The 26,467-nt window shown below is 46.1% G+C and overlaps 1 protein-coding gene across 1 annotated transcript in view; it reads right to left on the bottom strand.

The window, feature by feature from the left end:
* Positions 1 to 25,488, bottom strand: part of UIMC1 (ubiquitin interaction motif containing 1) — a 108,948-nt gene extending 83,460 nt beyond the window's left edge. The window contains exons 1-3 of the mRNA XM_083182129.1: positions 25,405 to 25,488; positions 6,922 to 7,046; positions 4,564 to 5,643 (exon numbers count right to left, since the gene is read on the bottom strand). Coding sequence (XP_083038255.1) covers positions 4,564 to 5,643; positions 6,922 to 7,044 — 1,203 coding nt within the window. The 5' untranslated portion in view covers positions 7,045 to 7,046; positions 25,405 to 25,488. The remainder of the gene's footprint in view (positions 1 to 4,563; positions 5,644 to 6,921; positions 7,047 to 25,404) is intronic.
* Between the last annotated feature and the right edge of the window lie 979 nt (positions 25,489 to 26,467).

The following is a 26,467-nucleotide window of genomic DNA, read 5'->3' as shown; positions in this document are numbered from 1 at the left end:
CGCTGCCACCACCAGACTCCTCCTACATGGCGCCTGGAACCACGGATACCTCCTCAGGCCCAAATGCTGGCACCTGAGTACTACCTGCTGGAGTGTGTGCGCCGACAGACCGCCGACGGACGTCGATTGGTTCCCCACTGGTCACGGACCAGACCTCTGCTTCGGTAGCTGACAGAGCGGAAACTTGGAGGATGCTGGATACTTGTACCCAGAAAAGCCGGAGAACAGAATTATTGCAGTAATTCTGTTGGTCGCAAGATGAAAGTAGTCATCTTGGGCAAAAGATGGTTTATTTGCCAATAGCTCTTAAAAGATCTTTTCTCATATCTTAGGAGGCACATCATACAGAGGTTACAGCATTCAGATACAGGCAGAAGTAAAAAATACCAGGGCTCACAGGCCCTCCTTTTAAGCTACTCCAATACACTTTACCATAGGGGGTAAGCCCACCCTGTGGTCTTCAACCAATCAACTTAAGTGCATGAGACGTGCATGCACTGTCAGCATTGACCCCTATGGACAGAGGGGAGTGGTTACTCCTCTGAGCCACAGCCCACCTGGGGGACCAGGTACCACCCAGGTGCCGGTCTGTCTGGCCAGGGGGAAGGTTTCCCTCCAAAACATACTTCAAGGATCCTGCCAGGGGATTAGCTGAACATATCTGGCCCAGACGTGAGCCAGACCACACAGACCAGCCAGCAGGGGGCCAGAGCCGAGCCGCTCATTAAATATTCATATATTCACTTAACCCGATCATTACATATGCATGATCGGGTGTAGTGTATATACCCGGTCCCCTGTGCTGCCTGGCACCCGGGGAGCCCACCTGCCCCCCACAAACGTTCTGGGGCAGGCAGGGAGACTTCCATCTCCCTGCCTGCCACCGTCCTCAGGCACCCTGTGGCGTCCGCCGCAGGAGCTCAAATTCGCCGGTCAGGGGCAGAGAGCCCCCGACTCGTTGAATACCAGAGCCGGCGAGGCTCCAGAACGCAGCGAGCAGTGGCGAATGTGCAGCGAATCCTAAACAGGATTCGCTGCACGTCGCCGGTATTCACATTGAATACCGCCCAGAATGTGACTCATTTGGGAGGCATGATAGTAATGTTTAAAAATGGGGAGGCCTAGACCTCCACTAAGTGATGTCTTAGCCAGGCATGTCCTACGGAGTATAGGCTTTTTATCTGTCCACACAAAAGCTCCACATAGAGACTGAACTGAGCAAAGGAAAGGGTAAGGAACCACTATTGGTATTGTCTGAAACCGATAAAGCAGCCTGGGCAAAATGTTCATTTTAATAGAGTTTATACGTCCTAGCCAGGATAGAATAAAATGAATGCCCTGTGGTCTCCATGTGTAGTCAAAGTTAAGCTCTAAGAACCTCTGTACATCAGGGGATAGATGCAATGCCAGGGCCTCCGATTTCATACCATTGACCTTATGTCCAGAACATCCGCCATAGGCCTGCAACTCCTCCTAATTTTTTTTGAGCAGTGTATGTAATTTTTTTTTTTTCTTCCTGACTAGGTTTATAACGCTGTATGCCTACTTATTTGTTTTATAGGTTTGCCTGCCTAATGAAGTAACATGTATAAGTTGCTCTACTGTGTGACAAAGGGGGTTATTCTGTTTCACTCGGAAAGGCACAATCACTATCTAATGGACAAAACAATATGCACTGCAGGTGGTGCTGATGTAACGTGCAGAGAGATTTGGGTGTTTTATTGTTTCTGTGCAGGTTAAATACTGGCTGCTTTATTTTTACACTGCGATGTAGATATCCGTTTGAAGTACACCCCCCACCCAAATCTAATGGGCCCCATACATCAGCAATCACAATTAATGGATTTCCAGATCCAGGGATTTTTTGGCCAGATAAATGGATTTTACAATCTATCTGACTTTGCCCACACATTACAGATTTATTTCAGTGATCGGCAGATTTTTCCCATCTAAAGATTCTTATATCTTCATATCTGGAAATTGCCCAATCAATTGCTGATCATAATGTAAATAGATGAAGACGACGAATTGGGAATGCCCACACATATAAAAAAGATCTGCAGATAATACCAGATTTTTAAACATGTTTAAAAACCTGATTAAAGCAATCGATTGGCGATTTTGATTGGGATTGCCAAAAGGGGAGCCCACACATCTAAAATTAATTGTGGCAATCATCTCCAGATCTGAAAATTGTCACAATTAATTGCTGATGTATGGGGCCCTTTACTCACAGCACATGTTACATCAGCCCCACCTGAAGTGCATATGGTTTTCTCCATTAGAGGGGGCAGTATTCAATGAGAAATCTCGCCGTGTGTAGCGAATCCTGTTTAGGATTCGCTGCACACTCACTGCGTTACGGAGGGCTGGCTGCCACTCGCTCTCGCCGTATTCGATGTCGGAGGGGCAGTGAATATATATTCACTGCTCCCGATCATGCATATGTAATGATCGGGTGCAGTGAATATATGAATATCTAATGAGCGGCTCGGCTCCAGGCCCCCTGCTGGCTGCTCAGTGTAAATATATATGTAAATATAAATATAAATATATATATATATATATATATATATATATATATATATATATATATATATATATATATATATATATATATATATATATATATATATATATATATATATATATATATATATATATATATGTTGGGATCATTTGGTCTATTGCATTATGGTCGAAAGTCATTAGGTCGAATCCATTAGGTCGACATGCTAAAAGGTCGACATGATTCTAGGTCGACATGGGAAAAGGTCGACATGATTCTAGGTCGAAAGGTCATTAGTTCGACAGGTCATTAGTTCGACAAGGTCATTAGTTCGACATTGTCTATGTCGACATTCACAAGGTCGACATGGGGTTTTTCACTGTTTTTTTACCTGAATGTCAACACAGTCGACATGGACACAGTTTAAAGTGCACTGCATCCCCTCGCATCGCTCGCGATGCGTCGGGCACGGTGACTCGCTACGCTCGGCACACTATTTTATTCTCCCACCACGCCCTAGTGGATGGTAGGGCATGAAATACCGCCTGTCGGCACATGTTGGCTCAAAAAACAGTGAAAAACTCCATGTCGACCTTGTGAATGTCGACATAGACAATGTCGAACTAATGACCTTGTCGAACTAATGACCTGTCGAACTAATGACCTGTCGAACTAATGACCTGTCGAACTAATGACCTGTCGAACTAGAATCATGTCGACCTTTTCCCATGTCGACCTAGAGTCATGTCGACCTTTTAGCATGTCGACCTAATGGATTCGACCTAATGACTGTCGACCATAATGCAGTAGACCAAATGACCGCATCCCATATATATATATTTTTTTTTATTAAAATATATATTCATGTGCTATAAGCACATGAATAAAAATAGCATGCCCCTTCGCAGAATAAAATTCCTGATTTTTTGACACCAAAATTAAAACAAAAAAACATTTTATTAAAAAAGTTCACATTCCACTTCTCCATGAAAAGATGAATTGCTACACGGAGAGACACAGCGAAAATCACTCAGAAAGATGGCGAGAAGTGCACGTTAAATAGGGTTGCTTGCTTTTGGAGAGCAAACGTCTCCGTCCAACGTGAGAAAAGCACAAACTCACCAAAAAACATGGCAAATTTTTCTCATTGAATACTGCCCATAGTGGGGATTATTCTGATTCACTTGAAAGGCACAATCTAAGTGTATAAGGGGCTCTACTTCTGTGCAGTGTAATGTGAATAGGTACTATTCAGTGTGGGATATATTAAAAGATTTTCGCGAGGTGCAACAGTGAGCAGTGCCAACTGCTCTCTGCCACAGCTCCCAAGTCAGTATTCAACTGACCCCCTGCACACGCTTTTTGAACGTCGCTAGGTTTTTGCAGCGACGGGGAAATCAGCGTGTGTGTGGCCGCTAAAACAGCGAGGCTTGCGGCTAAATAGCCATGAGCCTCGCTCTTTGTCAGAGGAAAGCGACGTTTCCCCTGGAACGTAGAATAGGATGAGCAGCCTGCGCAGTGGTTAAACGGCTTGGGTTGCTAGTTTTCGACGATTCCCACCATTAAACATGGTCCAGTGTGTACACCTCTATCCCATATAGCCATGCCACAATATTTTTTTCAGTGTGCTTCTGGCATGCACTGCTCAGGTGATCATGGTGATACCAGATAAAAACTTTTACCCTGAGCTTTACAAGGTCTAGAACCTGCACTGTCACCAATTTAGTATTTTAAAAATGTTTTATTCCAAATGTAACATGCCCCCCCACTTGATGGCCAGACCCTTAATTCAGTACAGGGTGGATGGGTAGGGGTGCCAAAACATACCCTTGCTCCAAGCACTGTGTCCCCCTAGCTACTACACCCCTGTCCAAGTGGTTTTCAGTTTTCAACTTCACAAAAGGACCTGACGAAATAGTGTAAGTGATCAGACTTCAAAACAGATGCCATTCCTAACCTTCAGCTCCCTGTGCATAGAGGTTAATAATGGTGCATTGTTATAGGATGCTCAGATGCGATAAGTACATAATTGAATCAATTAGCATGGCGCTTACCTGTGAATGAGTTGGCTGCACTGTAAAAGCAGAGGGCTGGGCAACCTCCACCAGTTCATGAACCGGTCCCGGGAAAACCTTTTGCCTTTTGCTTGACATGTGTGGTCCCTCTGAGCCATCAGAATCACAGGGTGGCTCCTTCTCACTCAGGTCTGTTTTGTGCAGGTCACAATCACCTAAAATCTCTTCTGTATCTTCTTCCTGGCTGATGTCACCTTTTACCTGCTCATTAAAGCTTTGACATGAAGCCGATAGCTGAATGGGTTCTCCATAGTCCATTTTGTGCAAGAGGTGTCGCTGAGCACTTTTCAAACTTTTTTGATACACATCAAGCTGACAGAGAATGACTTTTGTGTATTCACTGGGATCTACACCCTTTGGGCAGAAAGGGACACCCCAGTAGTAATGAACTGTACCTTCACCTTTCTGTTCCTTACCTTCTCTACAAGCAGAACGTTCAAATCTGTCCACAGAAGTAATTTCCGTTTTGTTCAAAATTGTCGATCGTTCATTGCACAAGTTCTTTCCACAGGCTTCCTCACTATGAGGGACATTGTCCGTTTTAGAGATCTCAGGCAGACTTGAAGCATTTACCACAGACATGGAGTCCAACTGGGAACTTTCTGAGCAGTGTGAGCATTGATCATCTGTTTCATCTGATAACTTTGCAGCACTTGGATTGTTGTCCTGAAATAATCTGCAGGGTAACAATCTATGTGGAAATGGGGGCTTCAAAGAGAACACAGGACTCAAAGCAACCGATTTACATGGCGATGAGCTTAGTACGTCCACGCTGCTATTTAGAGATGGCGGAGAAGCTTTACAGCTTTCTAGGTAGGAATCAGGGCACTGGTGATTGGGAGACAAAATGACACTGCAACTTTCCACAATATCTTGACTTAGACGTTTTAGTAGCACCATGGGGCTTTTTGAGGAGCTTTCACTTGAAAGCCTCGAGGATTGGGATAAGGGCAGTCCCTGACTGTGTTCCTGGATACCAGTGCACACTTCACTTGAATGCTTTTCATTTGTTAAAACAGGTCCTCTGTCACTAGTGGAAAGATCAGGAACTTGACAACTCTAAAAAAGAAGTGCAGAAAATAAATGTCATAAGCATTATGCTTCCTCCTTTTACCATATTAAAATTGTAAACTGTCACATTAAATGGGGGAGCCAGCCTCCAGAGAAGTCTATTGCTCAGGCAGATATGCTTTATCATAAAATATGGCCCACATCTACAGTATATACAATCTATATAATTGTTTGCATAGAGAGACCTCCAATTTTTCACGGTCTAGTACATGAATTCTCAAACTATTTTGCTCGGAGCCCATCAGTTGCTCTTCATTAAGGCGATGGACTGCAGCGAGTGAGACCAGGTGCTGGGGGGGGGTGGCAATCGTGCTCCGGGGGATACCAAGGATAATCCGGCACAGTGTCGGTGGTGACACATATTCATAAGTACACACTTTACATTTGTAAATAGTCCATTTTCACTGAAACATCACTGCCAAATTTAGGATCTAAGGGGCAGATTTATTAAGCTCGGTGATGTGATAAAGTGTCTGGTTTCTATCACTGGCCAATCAGCTCCTACCTGTGAAGTTACAGGCTTGGTTTGAAAAATGAAAGATAGGAGCTGATTGGCCGGTGATAAAAACCAGACAGTTTATCACTTCACCGAGCCTAATAAATCTGCCCCTCAATGAGCACCAGCCACAATTAACATGAAGGAGTTTCGTGCTCACTGAACAATGGGTCAGAACAAGGACTCCCAAAGTGCTAATTATTGCATGCTACACCTTAGGAACCGGAGACAAAAGTGGCTATGGAGTTAGGGGTTGCAATCAAGGATTTACTTTTTTTGGACCAGTTTATCTTTTGGCTGCAGTCTCTACAATAGCATTGTACTGCAGTCTCAGGCCCTTATTCAGATCTGATTACAGTATAAATTTGTTCTCAAAATGGGCAAAACCATGTGCACTGATGGGGTGTTTTGAAACTAAGATCTAAATTGCAGTGTAAAATTAATGCAGCCAGTATTTACCCTGCCCTGAAAAAAAAAAAAAAAGTCACACAACTGTAGCTCTCTCTATACATGTTACATCTGCCCCACCTGCAGTGCACATGGTTTTGCCCATTTGAGAACAAAAGCTGCATATTACTAGACTCTGGCTATATCGTTCAGTGTATGCACAATATCGTTTGTCCAGGACCCTGGAAAGCACAAGGGAAATTGTTCAGCAATATAGTTCACTGAAAACATTGTCTAGTGTGTATGAGAGCAATTAAAAATTACCATTGTCTACCCATATCTACAACTAGATTCAGCATTAGAAACAAATAGTGTATATTTACATGGAGACTGTCCTGAATAGCCTCTTTTAAAATGTCATCTTCTTCTGGTCTATAATTCACATTATTTGTCTGCTCCTGTTGACTGATCTGTAGTGCCAGTGCCAGTTGTTCCTCCTCGGTCATATCTAGGATTTAAGAAACAACAACAAAAATAACCAAAAATACCTCAGTTTCAAACTGCTTTGTAGTCCCATTGAAAAGAGTAATTAACCCCTTCCTGACAGAGACAGTTTTTGCGTTCCTGACAGAGCCCTTTTTTTCAAATCTGACATGTCTCACTTAAGTGGGGATAACTTTTTTTTGCTTTTACTTATCCCAGTGATTTTGAGATTGTTTTTTCGTGACACATTGTACTTCAAATTAGTGGTAAATTTGGGTCGATACAGTCTGTGTTTTTTTGTGAAAAATACCAAAATGTCGTGAAAAAATGGAAAATTTTGCAATTTGCAAAATGTTAAATTTTCTGCTTGTGAGACAAATAATCATACCACTCAAAATAGTTAATAACTAACATAGACCATATGTCTACTTTATGTTTCCATCATTATTTCAACTTGCTTTTAATTTTTTTGGACACTAGGAGGCTTACAATATGAATAGCAAATTCTCAAATTTTCAAGAAAATTTCAAACACTGATTTTTTTAGGGACCAGTTCAGTTCTGATGTGACTTTGAGGGACTTGTATGTGAGACACCCCCATAAATGATACCATTTCAAAAACTGCACCCCTCACAGTATTCAAAACAGCATTTTGGAAGTTTGTTAACCCTTTAGGTGTTTCACAGGAATTAAAACAAAGTGTAGGTGAAATTTCAAAATTTCTTTTTTTTTGCAGATTTGCAATTTTAATACATTTTTCTAAGGAACACAGTAGATTTTACTAGAGAAATGTGACTAAAAATTGATTCCCCCAATTCTTTTGTTTTCATAAATATCCTATATGTGGCCCTAGTGTGCACGTTGACCAAACCACAGGCTTCATAATAGAAGGAGCACCTACTTGATTTTGGAGCCTCCTTTTTATGAGATTATTTTTTTAGGCACCATGTAGGTTTCTAGGCACCATAAGATGCTAAAAGTTAGGAACCCCCCCACAAGTGACCCCATTTTGCAAACTACACCCCTCAGGGAATTCATCTAGGGGTATAGTGTACATTTCAAACCCCCAGGGGTTTCACCAATTGTGGTACAACTGGGCAGTGAAAATGAAAAATTATTTTTTTTACACAAAAATGCAGTTCTGGCTCCAAATTTTTCATTTTCAGAAGGTATGAAGGAGAAAAAGCACCCCAAAATCTGTGCCCCAATTTCTCCCGAGTACGGCAATGCCTCACATGTGACCAAAAAATACCAGTTGGGTGCATGGCAGGACTCAGAAGGGAAGGAGTGATTTTTGGATTTTGCAGCACAGATTTTGGTGGAATGAATGGTGGGTGCTATGTTGCACCAATACAGTGGAACCCCCCCACAAGTCACCCCATTTTGCAAAGTACACCCCTCAGGGAATTCATCTAGGGGTATAGTGTACATTTCAAACCCCCAGGGGTTTCACCAATTTTGATACAAGTGGGCAGTGAAAATGAAAAATTACATTTTTTTACACAAAAATGCAGTTCTGGCTCAAAATTTTTCATTTTCAGAAGGTATGAAGGAGAAAAAGCACCCCAAAATATGTGCCCCAATTTCTCCCGAGTACGGCAATGCCTCACATGTGACCAAAAAATACCAGTTGGGTGCATGGCAGGACTCAGAAGGGAAGGAGTGATTTTTGGATTTTGCAGCTCAGAATCTGGTGGAATTTTGGTGGGTGCTATGTCGCATTAGCAAGACCCCCCAAGCACCAATACAGTGGAACCCCCCCCACAAGTGACCCCATTTTGCAAACTACACCCCTCAGGGAATTCATCTAGGGGTATAGTGTACATTTCAAACCCCCAGGGGTTTCACCAATTTTGATACAAGTGGGCAGTGAAAATGAAAAATTACATTTTTTTACACAAAAATGCAGTTCTGGCTCAAAATTTTTCATTTTCAGAAGGTATGAAGGAGAAAAAGCACCCCAAAATCTGTGCCCCAATTTCTCCCGAGTACGGCAATGCCTCACATGTGACCAAAAAATACCAGTTGGGTGCATGGCAGGACTCAGAAGGGAAGGAGTGATTTTTGGATTTTGCAGCACAGATTTTGGTGGAATGAATGGTGGGTGCTATGTTGCACCAATACAGTGGAACCCCCCCACAAGTCACCCCATTTTGCAAAGTACACCCCTCAGGGAATTCATCTAGGGGTATAGTGTACATTTCAAACCCCCAGGGGTTTCACCAATTTTGATACAAGTGGGCAGTGAAAATGAAAAATTACATTTTTTTTACACAAAAATGCAGTTCTGGCTCAAAATTTTTCATTTTCAGAAGGTATGAAGGAGAAAAAGCACCCCAAAATCTGTGCCCCAATTTCTCCCGAGTACGGCAATGCCTCACATGTGACCAAAAAATACCAGTTGGGTGCATGGCAGGACTCAGAAGGGAAGGAGTGATTTTTGGATTTTGCGGCTCAGATTCTGGTGGAATGAATGGTGGGTGCTATGTGGCATTAGCAAGACCCCCGAAGCACGGTGAAATTATGAACCTAATAATCCATAGATGTGTGGTATATTTTAAAACACTCCTTTATACATAGGCCGGGTTTGTCGGGGCAAGTGTCACACTGGAAAATAGTTTGCTTTCTTATTCCCTTTTTATAGCAAACTTTGCACCTTTTTTGTGTCCTGCCCTTTTTTCCAGTGGAGGGGATTTCATCAGGAAAATGCTGCCCTGGTACAATACGGGGGCCAGTACTAGAAGTACTGGGGCCCTCTGCCTGCTGGTTCCCAAATATTAGGCCCTTTATGACTTCCTCTTGAAAGTGCATAAATGTCCCCCTCTGGCCGGTAGAACGGAATAGCACGTAAGCGTTATACAGTGCCATCTGGATGATATACACGGCCAGCTTCTTGTACCAGATTTTTGTTTTCCGCAGGGCACTGTACGGCTTCAGTACCTGATCTGAAAGATCCACTCCGCCCATGTACCTATTGTAATCCAGGATACAATTAGGTTTTGAGGTGTGGGTACTGGTACCTCGTACAGGGACGGAGGTGGTACTGTCTCCGTGAATTGTTGTCAGTATAAGGACATCCCTCTTGTCCTTATATTTGACCAACAACATATTTTCGGTGCATATTCCCCTGCTTTCACCCCTTCTCATTACTTGGGCAATGTGCGTTTTTGGGAGGCCTCTTTGGTTCTTGCGCACAGTACCGCAAGCTGCTGTACCTCTTGAACCAAGGGCCTTAAACAGGGGGATGCTGGTGTAAAAGTTATCCACATAGAGGTGATAACCTTTATCCAGGAAGGGGTGCACTAAATCCCAGACAATTTTTCCACTAACACCTACGAGGGAGGGGGGGCATTCTGGCGGTTCAATTCTTGAATCCTTCCCTTCATATACCCTAAACCTGTGAGTGTACCCTGAGGTGCTTTCACACAGCTTATACATTTTTATGCCATACCTTGCCCTCTTACTGGGAAGGTACTGGCGGAATTTAACCCTTCCTTTAAAATGTATAAGGGACTCGTCTATGCAAATGAATTTATCTGGGATGTACATGTCTTCAAATTTGGCACTGAAATGATCAATGACCGGCCTGACTTTGAATAGCCGGTCAAAGGTGGGATCATCTCTGGGTGGGCACTGTGCATTATCGTTGTAATGCAAAAATTTAAGGATCGTCTCAAATCGAGCCCGGGGCATGGCCATACGGTAAAATGGGGTGCTGTACAGAACATCTGTACTCCAATATTGCCTAATTTCTGGCTTTTTTACTATGCCCATATGAAACACCAGACCCCAAAACGTCATCATCTCTACTGCATCTACAGGGGTCCACCTAGCAAATGATGACGTGGGGTTTTGAGCAATAAACTGCTGGGCATATAAATTAGTTTGGTCCACCATTAAATTTATAAAATCATCAGAGAAAAATAATTTGAAAAAGTCAATTTCTCTGAGACCTGTGGAATCAAATTGGATTCCTGGCATGGCCAAAAACTCAGGAACCTGGGGCTCAAAATTGTCTGGTGGTGGGGTCCATACGAGATCAATTATTGGGGGGGGGTCTCAGCTGCTCTACGGGGGCGTCTTTGAGGGGGTCCCTCATCACCAGAGGAGGAAGAGGCGCTTAAGGCGAATCCTTCAAATTCCCCGCTTGCATCACTGGCTGTGTCAGAGTCAGAAGCAAGCATGGCATATGCCTCCTCCGCTGAATACATTCTTCTGGATGACTGGGATGACATTTGGGATGACATTTGGGATGCCATTTTTATTTTTGTGTTACTGGTAGTGAAATGTTTCAACACGTGTATAGTGTAGGGGGGGGTACAAACTTTATTTCAACCCGGGGGGTATGTAGTGTGTAGTGTGTATGTAGTGCAGAAAAAAAAAAAAATACTTTATACAAAAAAAAAAAATTGAAGGGGTTACAAAAAAAAAAATTGAAGGGGTTAAAAAAAAAATTGAAGGGGTTAAAAAAAAAAAAAAAAAAAGGTCCTGCGCCAAAAATTGAGCACAGATGTTGGTCAGTAACGTCCGTCACTGAACAGCGCTCAAAGGCAACAGGAATTTGATCAAAAAAAAAAAAAAAAAAAAATAGATCAACCCTGTGCCGAAAAAGATGATCAGTGATGTACGTCACTGATCAGCGCACAGCGGCCACAGGACACCCACAAAATCACAGTGTGTGTAAAAAAAAAATTAAAAAAAGACCCCACAGCGCACACACAAAAAAAAAAAAAAAGGTGATCAGTGATGCGACACTGATTACCAGTGAGGGGCAGCAGGTGCACAACCTTTGGTGCAACTGACAGTGCAACTGGCAGGTATATATAAAAAAAAAAACCTCTGCACCCCCAAAAAGTTGCTGATCACCTCAGATATAGTGATCAGCACAAAAGGCGGGGGCAGCAGACACAAAATTTAGCACTCTCTATCACTCTCTGTCACTATCTCTCTATCTCTCACTATCTAACACTCTATGACACTGCAGCAGCAGCAGTGACAGGTATATATATATATATATATATATATATATATATAAAAAAAAAACCTGCGCCCCCAAAAAGTTGCTGATCAGTTAATTTATACTGATCAGCACAAAAGGGGGGGCAGCAGTCAGTTATATAAAAAATATATAGCACAATCTGTCACTATCTCTATCTCTCTCTCTCTATCTCTCTCTATCTATAACTATCACACTGCAGCAGCACAAAATATAGCACTCTGTCACTAGGCCTCTCTCTCTATCTCTCTCTATCTCTCTCTATCTCTCTCTATCTCTCTCTATCTCTCTCTATCTCTCTCTATCTCTCTCTCTCTATCTCTCTCTATCTCTCTCTATCTCTCTCTATCTCTCTCTATCTCTCTCTCTATAACTATATCACACTGCAGCAGCACAAAATATAGCACTCTCTGACACTATCTCTCTCTATCTCTCTCTATCTAACTAACGCTATTACACTGCAGCAGCACAAGTTCACAGGAAGTCACAAGTAACAGGATCCAGGAAGCATCCAGCACACTACAAGCAGTGATGAAGCAGGCAAGATATTTGCAAGGATCAGGTAAGTATTTTGCAAGGTTCTGGTCAGTATATCGCGGCAGCTAGGCACGGTGACCGCACTGCACGCAATTCCAGACCGGAATGGCGTCTGCAGTGCAGTCACCGTTAGTTTAAACCCCCCTCCATGGCTGTGATTGGTCCGTCGGTCCGACGGACCAATCACGGCCTTTGGGGGCGGGCGGGGTGAGGTGGGGTGACACCAGTGTCACCCTTACACCCCGCGGTGATTGGTGCTGTACTTTACAGCACCAATCACCGGCGAACGTTATTCGCCGGTGACACAAAAAACGCTGTAATTGGCTGTTCACACTGAACAGCCAATCACAGCGATCGCCGATGGGGGGGCGGCATCGCAGCCCCCCCTGGGCATGCACGGACATGTCTGCTGTCAGGGACAGCAGACATGTTGTAACTGTCACCGCGTCTATAGACGCGGTGACAGTTAAATGCCATGACGTACATTTACGCCATGTGTCGGGAAGTACTTCCCGACCATGACGTAAATGTACGTCAATTGTCGGGAAGGGGTTAATGCAGAAATTAGCAATTATAAAGTTTTATGTATTTTAATAGTTATATATTCACCACACAATAACATTTTGATGGCAGATGGAATTGCTGGGTCCTGACCCTTTAAAATGGGTCAGTGTACAATTAGGATATACTAGAATAAAAAATAAAAAAAAGTAACCCATACATAATACAAATGCACCAGAAGTCTATAAAGTATTGCCATGAAAACAAAGCTGTTCTGTTAATAAATTAAAGCTAAACTCTGTAAGTTGCTAAAATTGTGAGCCTCTATGACCAAAATGGTGCTCATTCATAGCGAACCACAGTAAAAGCACTTGAATTTGCCCACACAGCTGTGATGTACAGACAGGCAGTGGGTCACCTGTACACACAGCCAGACATGCAAGATATATCAGCACTGACTGTGTTATAAGTTAAATACAGTATGTCTTAACATTGTATCCGGTATGAGCAACACAAAAAGGGGCAGGATTTCTTTTTTCATTAACGGTTTAATGAAAGAAAATAATACTGTGAAACATTGCTATGTATTAGAAACCTTGATAAACAAATGCTTTAACGCTAACATTAACAATCCAAAGATATTAGGCTTTGCTACGATTTATTTAAACTATTTTAATAAAACCAATTTTTAGATTAAACATAATAAAATAATTTTCAATTAATTATTTTTTGGGGGTGTTTTTGCACCACTAAAAATGTAGTGGTACAAAATGGGCTATATTTATACCCCCGTCACACTTCAAATGCCAAGTCGCACCTGGGATTTAGACATGGGTCCGTCCCGGGAGAGACCTGACATTTGTGACCCACACCAGGTTGCGCAAGTCAGAAAGTGGGCGGGGTGGTGCGGCTGCATGACCCGGGGAGGGGGGGGGGATTGATGGACCCGGGTTTTTTTCAAATGGCCCTTTCACACCGCACAGAGACACAGATCAGCCCCAGTTATTTGTGCGGTGTGAAAGCGGTATTATTCTGATCTGTGCTTAGGCATGGATGAGACTAAAACTTGGGCTGTTAGAGTGGGCACTATCCCAAGACCCATAGTTTTGCAGATGTCAGGGCATCTAAACCGCTCTACTATTTTAAAGTTACAGGGGTATATCTTTCCATCGATGACAGAGGGCAGTACACAACACTATGCTCTATTCTACGGATGCGCCATCTTAAAAGAGGGATTTTGTACTTGCCGTAAGTCCACAGGTGTCATTGGGAGTTACACCGGGGAATAGAAGGTGACCTCAGGGAACATGGGCACTTTCAATACAAAATTAGTGTGGCCAACTCCTCCCCGTCTACTTCCCCTCCCAGGCAGTCATAAAGATTGTACTCGGAAGGGAGCAGGAAGATAAAAACACACTTCCGAAGAGGAGGTTAAACACCACATAACATTCAATAAAGAAAGTAAAAAAAAGAAACAGTGAGAAAAACACTGAAAACTAAAAACACATACAGAGTCAACAGACAATGTCGCATCATAACATAAGAGTTGAAAACCTTAACAGGGAAAACTCGAAAGTAACTACCCTGACATGTAACTTGCCCTAGGGCAAGTAGAGAACAGCGCTAAGGCTGGTGTCCAGTGACACCTGTACAAAAAATTCCTCTCTCCATCCACTAGGTGTCAATGGAGTTACACTGGGGACGTCCCAGAGCTTACAACGGGGCAGGAAATCGCTGAAAACCCCGTAGTACTGTGCGGCCATTCATTGAAGCTGAATGAAATTCGCAAAAGGTATCAAACCTGTAAAACCGAACAAAGGTTTTACTGCACGACAATGTAGCAGCTCTGCAGAGTTGCTGGAGAGAGACCCCTCGGGCAGCCGCCCAAGAGGGACCCACCGATCTGGTTGAGTGCGCAGTTATGCAAAAAGGAGGTGTCTGAAGAGGTGACATAAGCCTGACAAATGGTCAGCCGAATCCACCCTGAAAATTTGCTCTGAAGCTGGCCACCCATGACGTATTGGGTCGTAGGTAACAAGCAAAACACATAGATGCGCAGCGCCCTGACCACATCCAGTGATCTTGCTTCCGGCGAGTCCTCTGTGAATGCTGGAACCACAATGGGTTGGTTCACATGAAAAGTAGATACTACTTTTGGAAGAAATGACAGACTAGTGCGGAGTTCCGCTCTGTCAGAATGGAACTGAAGTAAGGGGGAACGACAAGAGAGCCCCCAGTTCAGATACGCGTCTGGCTGAGGCCAGTGCCAGTAAAAGGACCACCTCCTCCAAAGGCTCAAACACGGAGGATTGTAAGAATTGGAGGACCAAATCAAGGTCCCAAGGAGCCGTTGGAGGTCGAATGGGTGGTTGCAGGCGTAACACCCCCTGACAAAATGTCAGCACTTCAGGCAGGATGGCTAATTTCTTTTTCTCCGGATGCGTTGAAGAACTCGAGATATCAACGGGAACGGTGGAAAGAGGTACACAAACTGAAAAGGCCACGGAGCGACCAGCGCGTCCATTCCTTCTGCTTGTGGGTCTCGCGTCCGAGAGAAGTACCTGGGGAGTTGAAAGTGATGGGACACCATCAGGTCCACCTGAGGATGGCCCCACCGATGGATCAACCTCTGAAATATCTGAGGGTGTAAGCACCATTTTCCCTGATGTACATCCTGCCGACTGAGAAAATCGCCCTCCCAGTTTTCTACTCCGGGTATAAAAATGGATGACAGGGCTAGAGCGGGAGTGTGCGCAGTTGAGATTTGAGGCCCACACACCTATGGCCTTATTAACCCAGAATCTGACTTGTGCCGGACGCTTCACTCCAGAAGCTGAGAAGATATTTTTCAGGGTTAACTCTAACTTGCGGTCAGAGATGTCCTTAAGGGTGGTGGCCCCAGGAGGACTGTCTTTTTAGACAGCCGTGACACCAACGAGTCCACCGAGGGGGTACCAATACCCTCTTTCTGCCTTCTGGTTGCAAGGGGTAATTTAATAAAAACCTGCAAGGTGTTTGAAAGAGTTTGTCTGGATGATTCCAGGCTTCCTTTACATGGTCATTCAATTCCTCCGCAGGAGCGAAGTTGGACGATTGCTTTTTCTTTTTCCCCAAATAGGGAGGTTCGGGCAGGAGTATCCACTCCGTCCACCACATTACAAGCAACTTTTACCATTTCAATTTAATACTCTGACCCCTGAGAGGTTTGTGCAGGCTCCTAGGTGTCAAAAGCCAGCACTTCCTCCTCCTCCTCCTCTGAGGTTCAAATTCACCCTTTTCTAATTCTGGCATATCAGAATCAGGAATTTCACATTTTGTGGAAGGGCCCTCTTCCTTTGTAAAAGGGGGGTTTGAAGAGGAAGGGCGAGGTTCAGATTGCCCTGGAGCCAAGGCTCTAGTGAGGTTTTGAACTGCAGTGGCTAAATCACTCTGTTGGTTTCTGGAGGTCTCCCTATCTTTTTGAGACTCAGAGAGCTCAGCAGATAAACATGACATCTGTGAGCTGTGTAGCCCAGAAGGGGGGTTTAACTGAGCATTTATCACAAAGCAACATCCCCTCTGAGGCTGGTGTAAATTTTGCATTACACTTTTGACAAGCAATCCTCTTGGAGCTTCCCCCTGCCATTTTAAAGGCACACAGACAATGTGCAGTATTCAATGCCGGTGCGAGCGGCCGGCGAGGGGGTTAAACTGCGAGGATCACAGAAAACCAGTGATCCTCGCAGTTTAACCCCCGCGCCGGCCGCTCGCACTATGCAACGTTCTGGGGGAATCCTCGCAGTCACAGAACGGCGAGGATTCCCCTAAACTGCGAGAGCCGCGGCTAGTGCAGCAAACTCGCTGTAATTAGCCTCGGCTCTCGCAGCTTTTGGAGGCACATTCGCAAATTCCCCCTCGCTCAAAAAACGGAGCGAGGGGGAATTTGCGAATGAGGGGGGGTCAGTTGAATACTGACAGGGTGAGCGGTGACTGCGAGCAAAAAGTCCTGCTCGCAGTCACCGCTCGCCCACGGCATTGAATATATGCCAAAGTCTACATACTACCACACACCCAAGGGAGAGTAGGCATAGAAGAAGATCCAGATAGAAACACTGGATGGGAGAGACCGTGAAAGAGAGAAGCTGCCACTGGGTGTAAACAGTGCTATGATATATCTCTATCTATACACATACATACACACACACACACACACACACACACAGAGCGCTATAGCCCTTCTTTTAACAATGCCCAACTGCCTTCACCTAGCTCTAAAGCCCCACTAACGCACAAACCGGGTAGAGCTGTAGCAGGATGGTCACCAGGAGAATCGGGATGTTATAACATGCAGCCTTGGGAGAATGTGCAAGTGTAACACAGGGCCTCCAGCAGCGCCAAGTACAAAGAAAAAAGCCGCCACAGGCACACTAACGCCCGGCAGCTCTCTTCTCCATGGTGCCAGATTTAAATAAAAGCTCTGCTTATGCCGCCTTTTAAGTGCCCTGACCTCCACTGCTAACAGCGAGGCAAGGTATACTCACAGAGCTGCAGTTGGCAGTGTGGCTAGGGGAGGATCGCGACGCGTGCCTCGGTGAGCGGCGCCCGTTTCATCTCCAGAGACTTGTCTCTGCAGCCAGGGAGCTGGGCGCAAACTGCAGCAGCACCCGGCTCCCTTTGGCAGGCTTCCCACGTAGCAGCAACTATATGCCTGTCCCCAATGTAAAAGACTTGCTGCTTTATCTATATCAAAATGCCCAGGAGTGTGCACAAGTGTGACCTGCTCCCTTGCGGACACAATCTAAGATTGCCTGGGAGGGGGAAGTAGAAGGGGAGGAGTTGGCCACACTACTTTTATATTGAAAGTGCCCATGCTCCCTGTGGTCGCCTTATATTCCCCAGTGTAACTCCAGTGACACCTAGTGGATGAAGGAGAAACACACATTCATACATATAGCCATACCACTGTAAGCTAGAATACGGAAGGGTCAGCCATATCAACATAACTACCGCATGTCCCTGACAGTGCAGGTATGGGGAGAGAGGCTGCTATACATGGACCAGAGGTGAGGATTAAACATAGAATTTGACGGCAGATAAGAACCACTTGGCCCATCTAGTCTGCCCCTTTTTTTAAACATGTTACCTCAAACCATATTTGATCCTTATTTTTTTGTAAGGATATCAATATGCTTATCCCAAGCATGTTTAAATTGTACTACTGTATTTGCGTCTACCACCTCTGTTGGGAGGCTATTCCACTTATCTACTACTCTTTCTGTGAAGTAATTCTTCCTCACATTTCCCCTGAATCTTCCTCCCTCTAGTTTCAGTGCATGTCCTCGTGTTCTGTTGCTCCTCTTCCTGTGAAGAATGTCTCCCACCTGTACCTTGTTAAAGCCCTTGATATATTTGAAAGTTTCTATCATGTCCCCCCTTTCCCTTCTCTGCTCTAAAAGGAGAGTTATGGTAGACTTACCTTTGTTAACTCCCTTTCCTTGAAGTCCATGGGAACCACAGGGGACATCGGGGTTGTAGTCGGATCCAGGGGGTCCGAGGCACCAATCAGCGAAGCTCTTAAAGGTTTTACCCAGCATGCCCGGGCCCTCTCCCCTACAACCCCGCCTCCAGGCTACTGCCGCCAGTTTTTGGTAACAAGCCGAGAGCAGGAAGCGGAGAAGAGAAGAGGACAGAGAACACATATGCCCAGAACTCATACATACATAGCATGAATATGGAATGGTCAGAACGGGTCACAGTATCAGAACATCACGTAAAGGTGAACCTCAGTGGCAAATTTAAAAGGGTGGGCGCCCTGTGGTTCCCATGGACTTCAAGGAAAGGGAGTTAACAAAGGTAAGTCTACCATAACTCTCCTTTTCCTTGTCAGGGTCCATGGGTCCCACAGGGGACATCGGGGATGTCACAAGCCGTAATTAAGGGAGGGAATTTGTCTGAGGTGTCAGCAGAACCCGACGACCGAAGGAGGCATCCTGGGAGGCGAACGTGTCAAAGGCGTAGAACTTAATGAATGTCTGGACGGATGACCACGTTGCAGCCTTGCACAGCTGTTCGGCAGAAGCACCCCTGCTCGCTGCCCATGAAGGCCCAACCGCTCTAGTAGAGTGTGCTCTGATAGCAACCGGAATGGGCCTGTTAGACAGAAGATATGCCTGTTGTATAGCCATGCGGATCCAGCGGGCAATAGTTTGTTTACCCGCTGGCCAGCCCTTCTTGTGAAAGCCATATAACACAAAGAGGGAATCTGATTTCCTGACCGATTTAGTGCGGTCGACATAGACGGTCAAAGCTCTGACCACATCGAGCAATTTTTCATCAGAGGAAAGGTCATCTGAGGTGAATGCAGGTACCACGATTTCCTGGTTGACATGGAATTTTGTCACCACCTTGGGCAGATGGGAAGATCTTGTCCGTAACACTGCCCTGTCACTGTGGAACACCAGGAAGGGTGATTTACACGAAAGTGCGGAAAGATCCGACACCCTGCGTGCGGAGGCAATGGCCAGGAGGAAGACAGTTTTGACTGTCAGCCATTTAAGTTCCACTGATGATAGTGGTTCAAACGGTGGTTTGGTTAAAGCTTGAAGCACTAAAGATAAGTCCCAAGGATTCGTGGGAGGGACAAAGGGAGGCTGTATGTGTACTACTCCCTGTAGAAATGTGCGAATGTCAGGTAAGAATGCAATCTTTCTCTGAAACCATACTGAAAGGGCTGAGATTTGGACCTTCAGGGAAGCCAATCTTAGTCCTAAGTCCAATCCATTTTGAAGGAAGGCCAATATCCTGGCTGTTTTGAAAATCTTGGGATCATATTTATTAGAGTTGCACCAAGAAAAATAGGAATGCCAAGTCCGGTAGTATATCTTTGAGGATGCTGGCTTGCGAGCCTGGATCATCGTCCTAGCCACCTTGTCAGAAAAACCCTTGCCCTTTAATAAGGCAATTTCAAGAGCCACGCCGTCAAAGACAGGCGCTGAGGGTCTGGATGAAGACAAGGTCCCTGGCTCAACAGATCTTGACGAAGAGGCAATGGCCAGGGGGACTGGTGTGACAATTGTTGTAGGTCTACGTACCAGTGTCGGCGTGGCCAGTCTGGTGCGATGAGAAGAAGGGTTCCTCCTTCCTGCCTGAATTTTCTGATCACCCTGGGGATCATGTTTATCGGAGGGAACGCGTATGGGAGATGAAACTTCCACGGTACGGACAGGGCATCCGTGAAGTAGGCCTGCGGATCCCTGGTCCTTGCTCCGAAGCATGGGACTTTGAAATTGTGTCTGGACGCCATGAGGTCTACATCTGGGGTGCCCCAGACTTGCGTCAGACTGACAAACACTTCCGGGTGTAGAGACCACTCCCCCGGGTGGATATCCTGTCGGCTCAGAAAGTCCGCCTCCCAGTTCAGGACTCCTGGGATGAAGACTGCCGACAGGGCTAGGAGATGTTCTTCCCCCCAGGTGAGAATCCTGGAGACCTCCCGGAGGGCGGCAACACTTCGTGTTCCTCCCTGGCGGTTTATGTATGCCACCGCCGTGGCGTTGTCTGACCTGATCTGAACAGGTTTTCCCTGCAACAGATCCTGAGACTGAAGAAGGGCATTGTAGGCTGCTCGAATCTCTAAGACATTGATGGATAGTCGAGATTCTGGTTCGGTCCAGACGCCTTGCAAGGACCGGGATCCTACTACTGCCCCCCAGCCTCGCAGGCTGGCGTCTGAGGTCAGTACTATCCATTCTCTGAACCAGAATAGTCTCCCCTGGTTTAGGTGGTCCATCTGTTCCCACCACAGGAGCGAGTCTTTGACCTCCTGTGTTAGAGTGAGAAACGTCGACTTGACGTGTTGTGGTAGGCCATCCCATTTCGCCAGGACCAGGCCCTGGAGCGGACGGGAGTGGAACTGGGCCCACTCGACCATGTCGAATGTGGACACCATCCTCCCCAATATTTTCATGGCCCAGTGAACCGAGACTCTTGGTTTCTGAGTAAAGATCTGGATTCTCTGTATTAAGTCCCTGGCCTTGTCGTTTGGAAGAAACAGACGCAGGGCTCTGGTGTCCAGTAAAGCTCCCAGATGCAACATTCTCTGGGAGGGGATCGTGGAAGATTTCTCCCAGTTGAGGAGCCACCCGTGATCCTGTAATGTGGAGACTGTTATCTGCAAGTGGGATGTCAGGACCTCTGGTGACTTGGCTGCAATCAACAGGTCGTCCAAGTAGGGGAAGACCCTGATCCCCTGCTTGTGCAGGATTTCTGCCATTATAGCCATCACTTTTGTAAAGATCCTTGGCGCTGTTGCAAGGCCGAATGGGAGGGCCTGAAACTGGTAGTGACTCTTCAGAATAGCGAAGCGCAAATACTTCTGGTGGGCCGGTAGGATGGGGATGTGGAGGTATGCGTCTCTGATATCTAGAGAGACCATGAAGTCCCCCTCCTCTAGGGCCAGGATAATGGTCCTCAAGGTCTCCATCCTGAACTTTGTGACTTTTACCACCTTGTTCAGAGCTTTGAGGTTTAAAATGGGACGGAATGTTCCATTTGGTTTTGGCACCAGAAACAGGGTTGAGTAGAAGCCGAGGCCTCTCTGGTGCCCTGGCACTGGAACAATGACCCGCGACCGAAGTAAGGTCTGTAGGATGATCCTTAGGTGTTCTGCCTTGCATGGGTCTCTGGGGAGACCTGTGCAAAAGAACCTTCTTGGGGGAGGCTTTGAGAAAGATATGGCGTACCCCTGCGACACTACCTCCCTCACCCAGGCATCCTTTGTGGTGGACAGCCACTGGTGAGCGAAGTACAGGAGTCTGCCTCCCACTTGGGGGTCCGTCTGTGGGAGGCTGGCCCCGTCATGCTGAAGGCTTGTCGGTCTTGGGGGGAGCCTGTCTGGCGGCCCAAGGCTGCTTGGGTTTGGGTTTGCCAGTTTTATGAGCGGGCGAGGGTCTGGTATAGGACTGGCCTCTGGCCTTGCCTTGAGGGCGAAAGGGCCGAAAGGACTGGGTTCTAGGCCTTTGAGGTAGAGCCGTAGGGAGGCAGGCTGTCTTGGCTGACGCCAAGGAGGCCACAATTTTATTTAACTCCTCCCCAAACAGGTTTTCCCCTTTAAAGGGTAAGAGTTCCAGAGTCCTTTTGGATTCTAGGTCCGCTTTCCATGACCGAAGCCAGATAATCCGGCGTGCCAGCACTGAACTGGCGGAGGCTCTGGCAGCTAGAGTGCCGGCGTCCGACATAGCATCCATAATATATGTTGCTGCATGTTTGATGTGTTGCATACACAGCCTTGCATCCTCAGATGCGACTGGGGCCAACTCATCCTCTATCACTTGCAACCAAGGAGAAATGGCCTTTGCCGCCCACGTAGCTGCAATTGTAGGCCTCTGTACTGCCCCTGCATAGGAAAAGGCTGCCTTGAGAGCGTTTTCCAGACGCCTGTCTGTCTGGTCCTTCAGGGCTGACCCTGAGGCTACCGGGAGCACGGATGGTTTAACCAGCCTGGACACGTGCGCGTCCACTGTGGGAGGGATTTCCCAAGGGGTACAATCCTCTGGAGGTAGCGGGTATCTAGCCAACATCTTTTTAGATATGTTTGCTCTCTTTCCTAAGGCCTCCCATTGATCTCTCCTGATTTCTGATAAATGATCAGAATGAGGGAACTGGGCTTTGACTACCTTCTGCTTTTTGAAGACGTCCCTGGTCTTAGCAGTGGGTTCAGGTTCGTCTGCATCTGACAGAAGAACCTCCCGGATGGCATAAATAAGGCCTGCTATGTCAGGGGTTTCAGCCTGAGCAGCGGAAGGGTCCGTAGGCATAGGGTCATCCTGATCGTCATCAGGTATGATGTCCTCCCCATTATCAGGGTCTGCATTATCGGGGTCATCCCCGCCATCGTCTGTGTCATCAGACCCATCCCTGGTTACCGGTAGCAACGGATTTATCAATGATCTACTGGGTTGTGCAGCGAGAGGCAGTAGCTTCTGCATAGTTGCCGTAGTCTGCTGCAAGGTCTGCACCGTGGTCGACAAAGCATCCACCCATGGAGGGGGGGGCTGTACTACAGGGGGTGCTATAGCATTAGGGAGACGATCCACCAGGGTGCCCAACAGCTGTTGAAAGGCTGCCCATGGTGGCTGAGGTGCCCCTGAGGGCTGGGGATGGTCAGGAGGGGTAAAGCAATTGACACATAGCCCATCCTGGATGACATCCATGTCAGACAGACCTGCAGCGCAGCTCTTGCAGGACAAGAGCAAGGGAGATTCTGTCTGGCTGCGCCCCCGTTTGGACATAGTGAACACACTCCCAATAGGGGGGATACAGTGCACAGTAGGTAATTCAGTGAAAGAGAACCTAGAGTGATCCACTGACAGTATGTGACCTCTGAGGTAAAAACCTCACTTAGAATAAAGTGGACAGTTTGAGAAAAAAACTGACAGAGGAAAAGAAAGTACTAGCACAAAGTCACATACACACTATATTAGGCAATATAGATGAGCTAACACACCCTAGATCAACCACAGTACTCTATAGAGCAAAGGGGGAATGAGGGTGGCTGTGAAAAGCACTACTTAGCCTGTAGCCGGTTTCACAGGGGAGAGAGATGTGCCCGACCTCTGGAGACCTGCGTGCTGCTGTAATGGCGCTGGTCCAAGAGAGGGGGGGCGGGCACAAACAGTTACAGCTAATGGACGGCAGACCTCGAGGAGATTGGCGCCAAAGCTGGGGGAGGGGCTGCAGGCCAAACGCCACCTCCCCTTGCTGGACTTCCCCCACCGGAGCATAAGAGCTACTTAAAAATGGGTCCCCCCCCAGGCCCAGCCTGCTGCTCTGTCCCCGGTGGTCTAGTGGGATCCCTGGCCGAAGCGAGTGCCCACGCCAGCCACCGCGGGCGTCTCCCAGCGCGCCGCGGCAGGACAGCGATTAGTGCTTCCTTAGGAAGCCTTACCTGCTCCTGGTCCGGCCACGCTGTCAGGAGAGCGACGTCCGGCGGTGCTAGGCGCTGACGTCGCCTCCGCCGTCTGCCTCAAGCTGTTCTGAGGAGGTCGGCGCCGGGAGGAGTGAAGGAGACGCTCACTCCGCTGTCAATCACTGACGGCGGGGAGCGACTCTGCCGCAAGGCGGCTTCTGCCGCCGTAGCAGCTGTTTTAAAAATAAAAATAAAAATGAAAATGGAAAAGCTTCTACTGGAATCACCTCAAAGAGGTGATTCCTGCTGATTACAGGTGCGGTAAAAACTGGCGGCAGTAGCCTGGAGGCGGGGTTGTAGGGGAGAGGGCCCGGGCATGCTGGGTAAAACCTTTAAGAGCTTCGCTGATTGGTGCCTCGGACCCCCTGGATCCGACTACAACCCCGATGTCCCCTGTGGGACCCATGGACCCTGACAAGGAAAGTATACATATTAAGATCTTTTAGTCTTTCCTGGTACGTTTTGTGATGTAGGCCATGCACCATTTTAGTTGCTCTTCTTTGTACAGTCTCTAATGTATTTATATCCTTCTGAAGATATAGCCTCCAGAACTTAACACAATACTCTAGGTGAGGTCGTACCAATGACCTATACAGTGGCATTATTACTTCTTTCTTTCTACTGCTGATACCTCTCCCTATGCAACCAAGCATCTGACTTGCCTTCTTCATTGCTTTGTTACATTGCCTACCTGCTTTTAAGTCCCCTGAAATAGTGACACCTAGATCCCTCTCTTCCTCAGTAGTTTCCATTATAGTGCCATTTATACTATATTGAGTCTTTGGATTTCTGAGACCCAAGTGCATGATTTTGCATTTTTTGGCATTAAACTGTAGTTGCCATTCTCTTGACCATTTCTCTAATCTGCCTAGATCCTCAATCATTTGTTTTACCCCTCGTGGTGTGTCTACCCTGTTGCATACCTTTGTGTCTTCTGCAAAAAGGCACATTTTACCCTCAATTCCATTTGCAATATCACCAATAAAGATATTAAAAAGCACCGGTCCAAGTACAGATTCCTGGGGTACTCCACTTGTAACCTTTCCCTCCTTTGACTGTACTCCGTTTACTACAACTCTCTGTTTTCTGTCCTGCAACCACGCTCTTAGCAGCATTGTGTATGAGTTACTGACATTGCCAACCATATTCCATAACAAAATCCTGGTTGTTACACATGTTACAAAGCAATAATAGTTTGTTGTAGCACCGTTGCACCTGTCCTAACTCGCACACTTTCCTGCCTGGGGCGTTATGCTCTGAAATACAGCCCAGATAGATTGCATTAGAAGCACCAAAACCGAGCACAACAACCAGATTGTGGCAGGTGCACCAAAACCGAGCACAACAACCAGATTGTGGCAGGTGCAGGTCATTAAAATGAACAACAAATTATTTCTTACTTACGTGCAATTTTTCTTTTCACTGCCAGAGTTTTTCGGTGGAGTGGAGTCCTGTGTCTCTTTTTTGGTAAAATACTTCCTTTCTCCATTACCTAAAATATACAATGCATAGTGGTGGTGAAATCCTTTCACTATTCAAAAGGTCTACTAAAAAAGTAGAGCTATTATTTACGAAGTCTTGTGTCAAGAATAAAAGAATAGTGCAGCTGAAGTAAAAAACATTTGAGGTAAAACGGCTGTACAATATGTCACTGTTTCCATGGTAACCAAATAGTTTGCAAAGTACTAATATAAAATATCTGAAAAAGTATACCAATAAAAATGCTATTATGTATGGTGAAGAAGGGGAGGGTGTGTGATTTATTCAACTGAAAGATAACCCCCTATATTTGTTCTGTGTCACTTTTGCTTACACATGTATACGAGGTGGACATTTGGACCACTTGTCAGTTATAGAAAAACCTTCGGGTGGCATGATGTGCCCCCTCTGGGGTCTTAATCCAGATCACCACCACATATGATGTAGTAAAAGGGAAAAACCTGTGGCTTAGCAGCTGGAGTCCATCTGCCTATAGTAGGAGTCTTCAATATCTAGTCTGTATCTCACCAATGTTTAGTAGTTTAAATGTTGTGACTGTAAATTAGAAATTACTGTACATTGAAAAGAGTTTCTAACAGACAAGCCTGTTTTAAATACAAAAGACAACTGAATAGTAAAAAAAAAAAAAATCTACTTGAGGCTTGGATGGTCAGCATTCACTTTAAATGGCAGTTGTTTGGGTTGCAGCTGTCCATTGGGTTCTATCAGTGGCAGTGAGTTAACTAGCTAAAATAATGGTACTTGTGTCGTTTCACGGCGGCAGTTACACCGTCAGCGTATCATTCCTGTCAGAATCCGGGTACAGCAATGCTTCCTACAGGGTTTCAAACCCCCACTATCCACGGCAGCCTGAAACATGGCGAGCGTAGCGTGCCCTGTGAGGGGATGTGTTATGCGTCCTCTCGACCTTTTCATACCCATACTGTGGCGAGCGCAGCGAGCCACCAAGCCTGAAGCGTGGCGTGCG

This window comes from Crinia signifera, chromosome 4 (assembly GCF_055691185.1).
Source record: "Crinia signifera chromosome 4, ASM5569118v1, whole genome shotgun sequence".
NCBI lineage: Eukaryota > Metazoa > Chordata > Amphibia > Anura > Myobatrachidae > Crinia > Crinia signifera.
The sequence above is the reverse complement of the archived record's forward strand: the minus strand, read 5'-3'. Positions and strand labels throughout refer to the sequence as shown.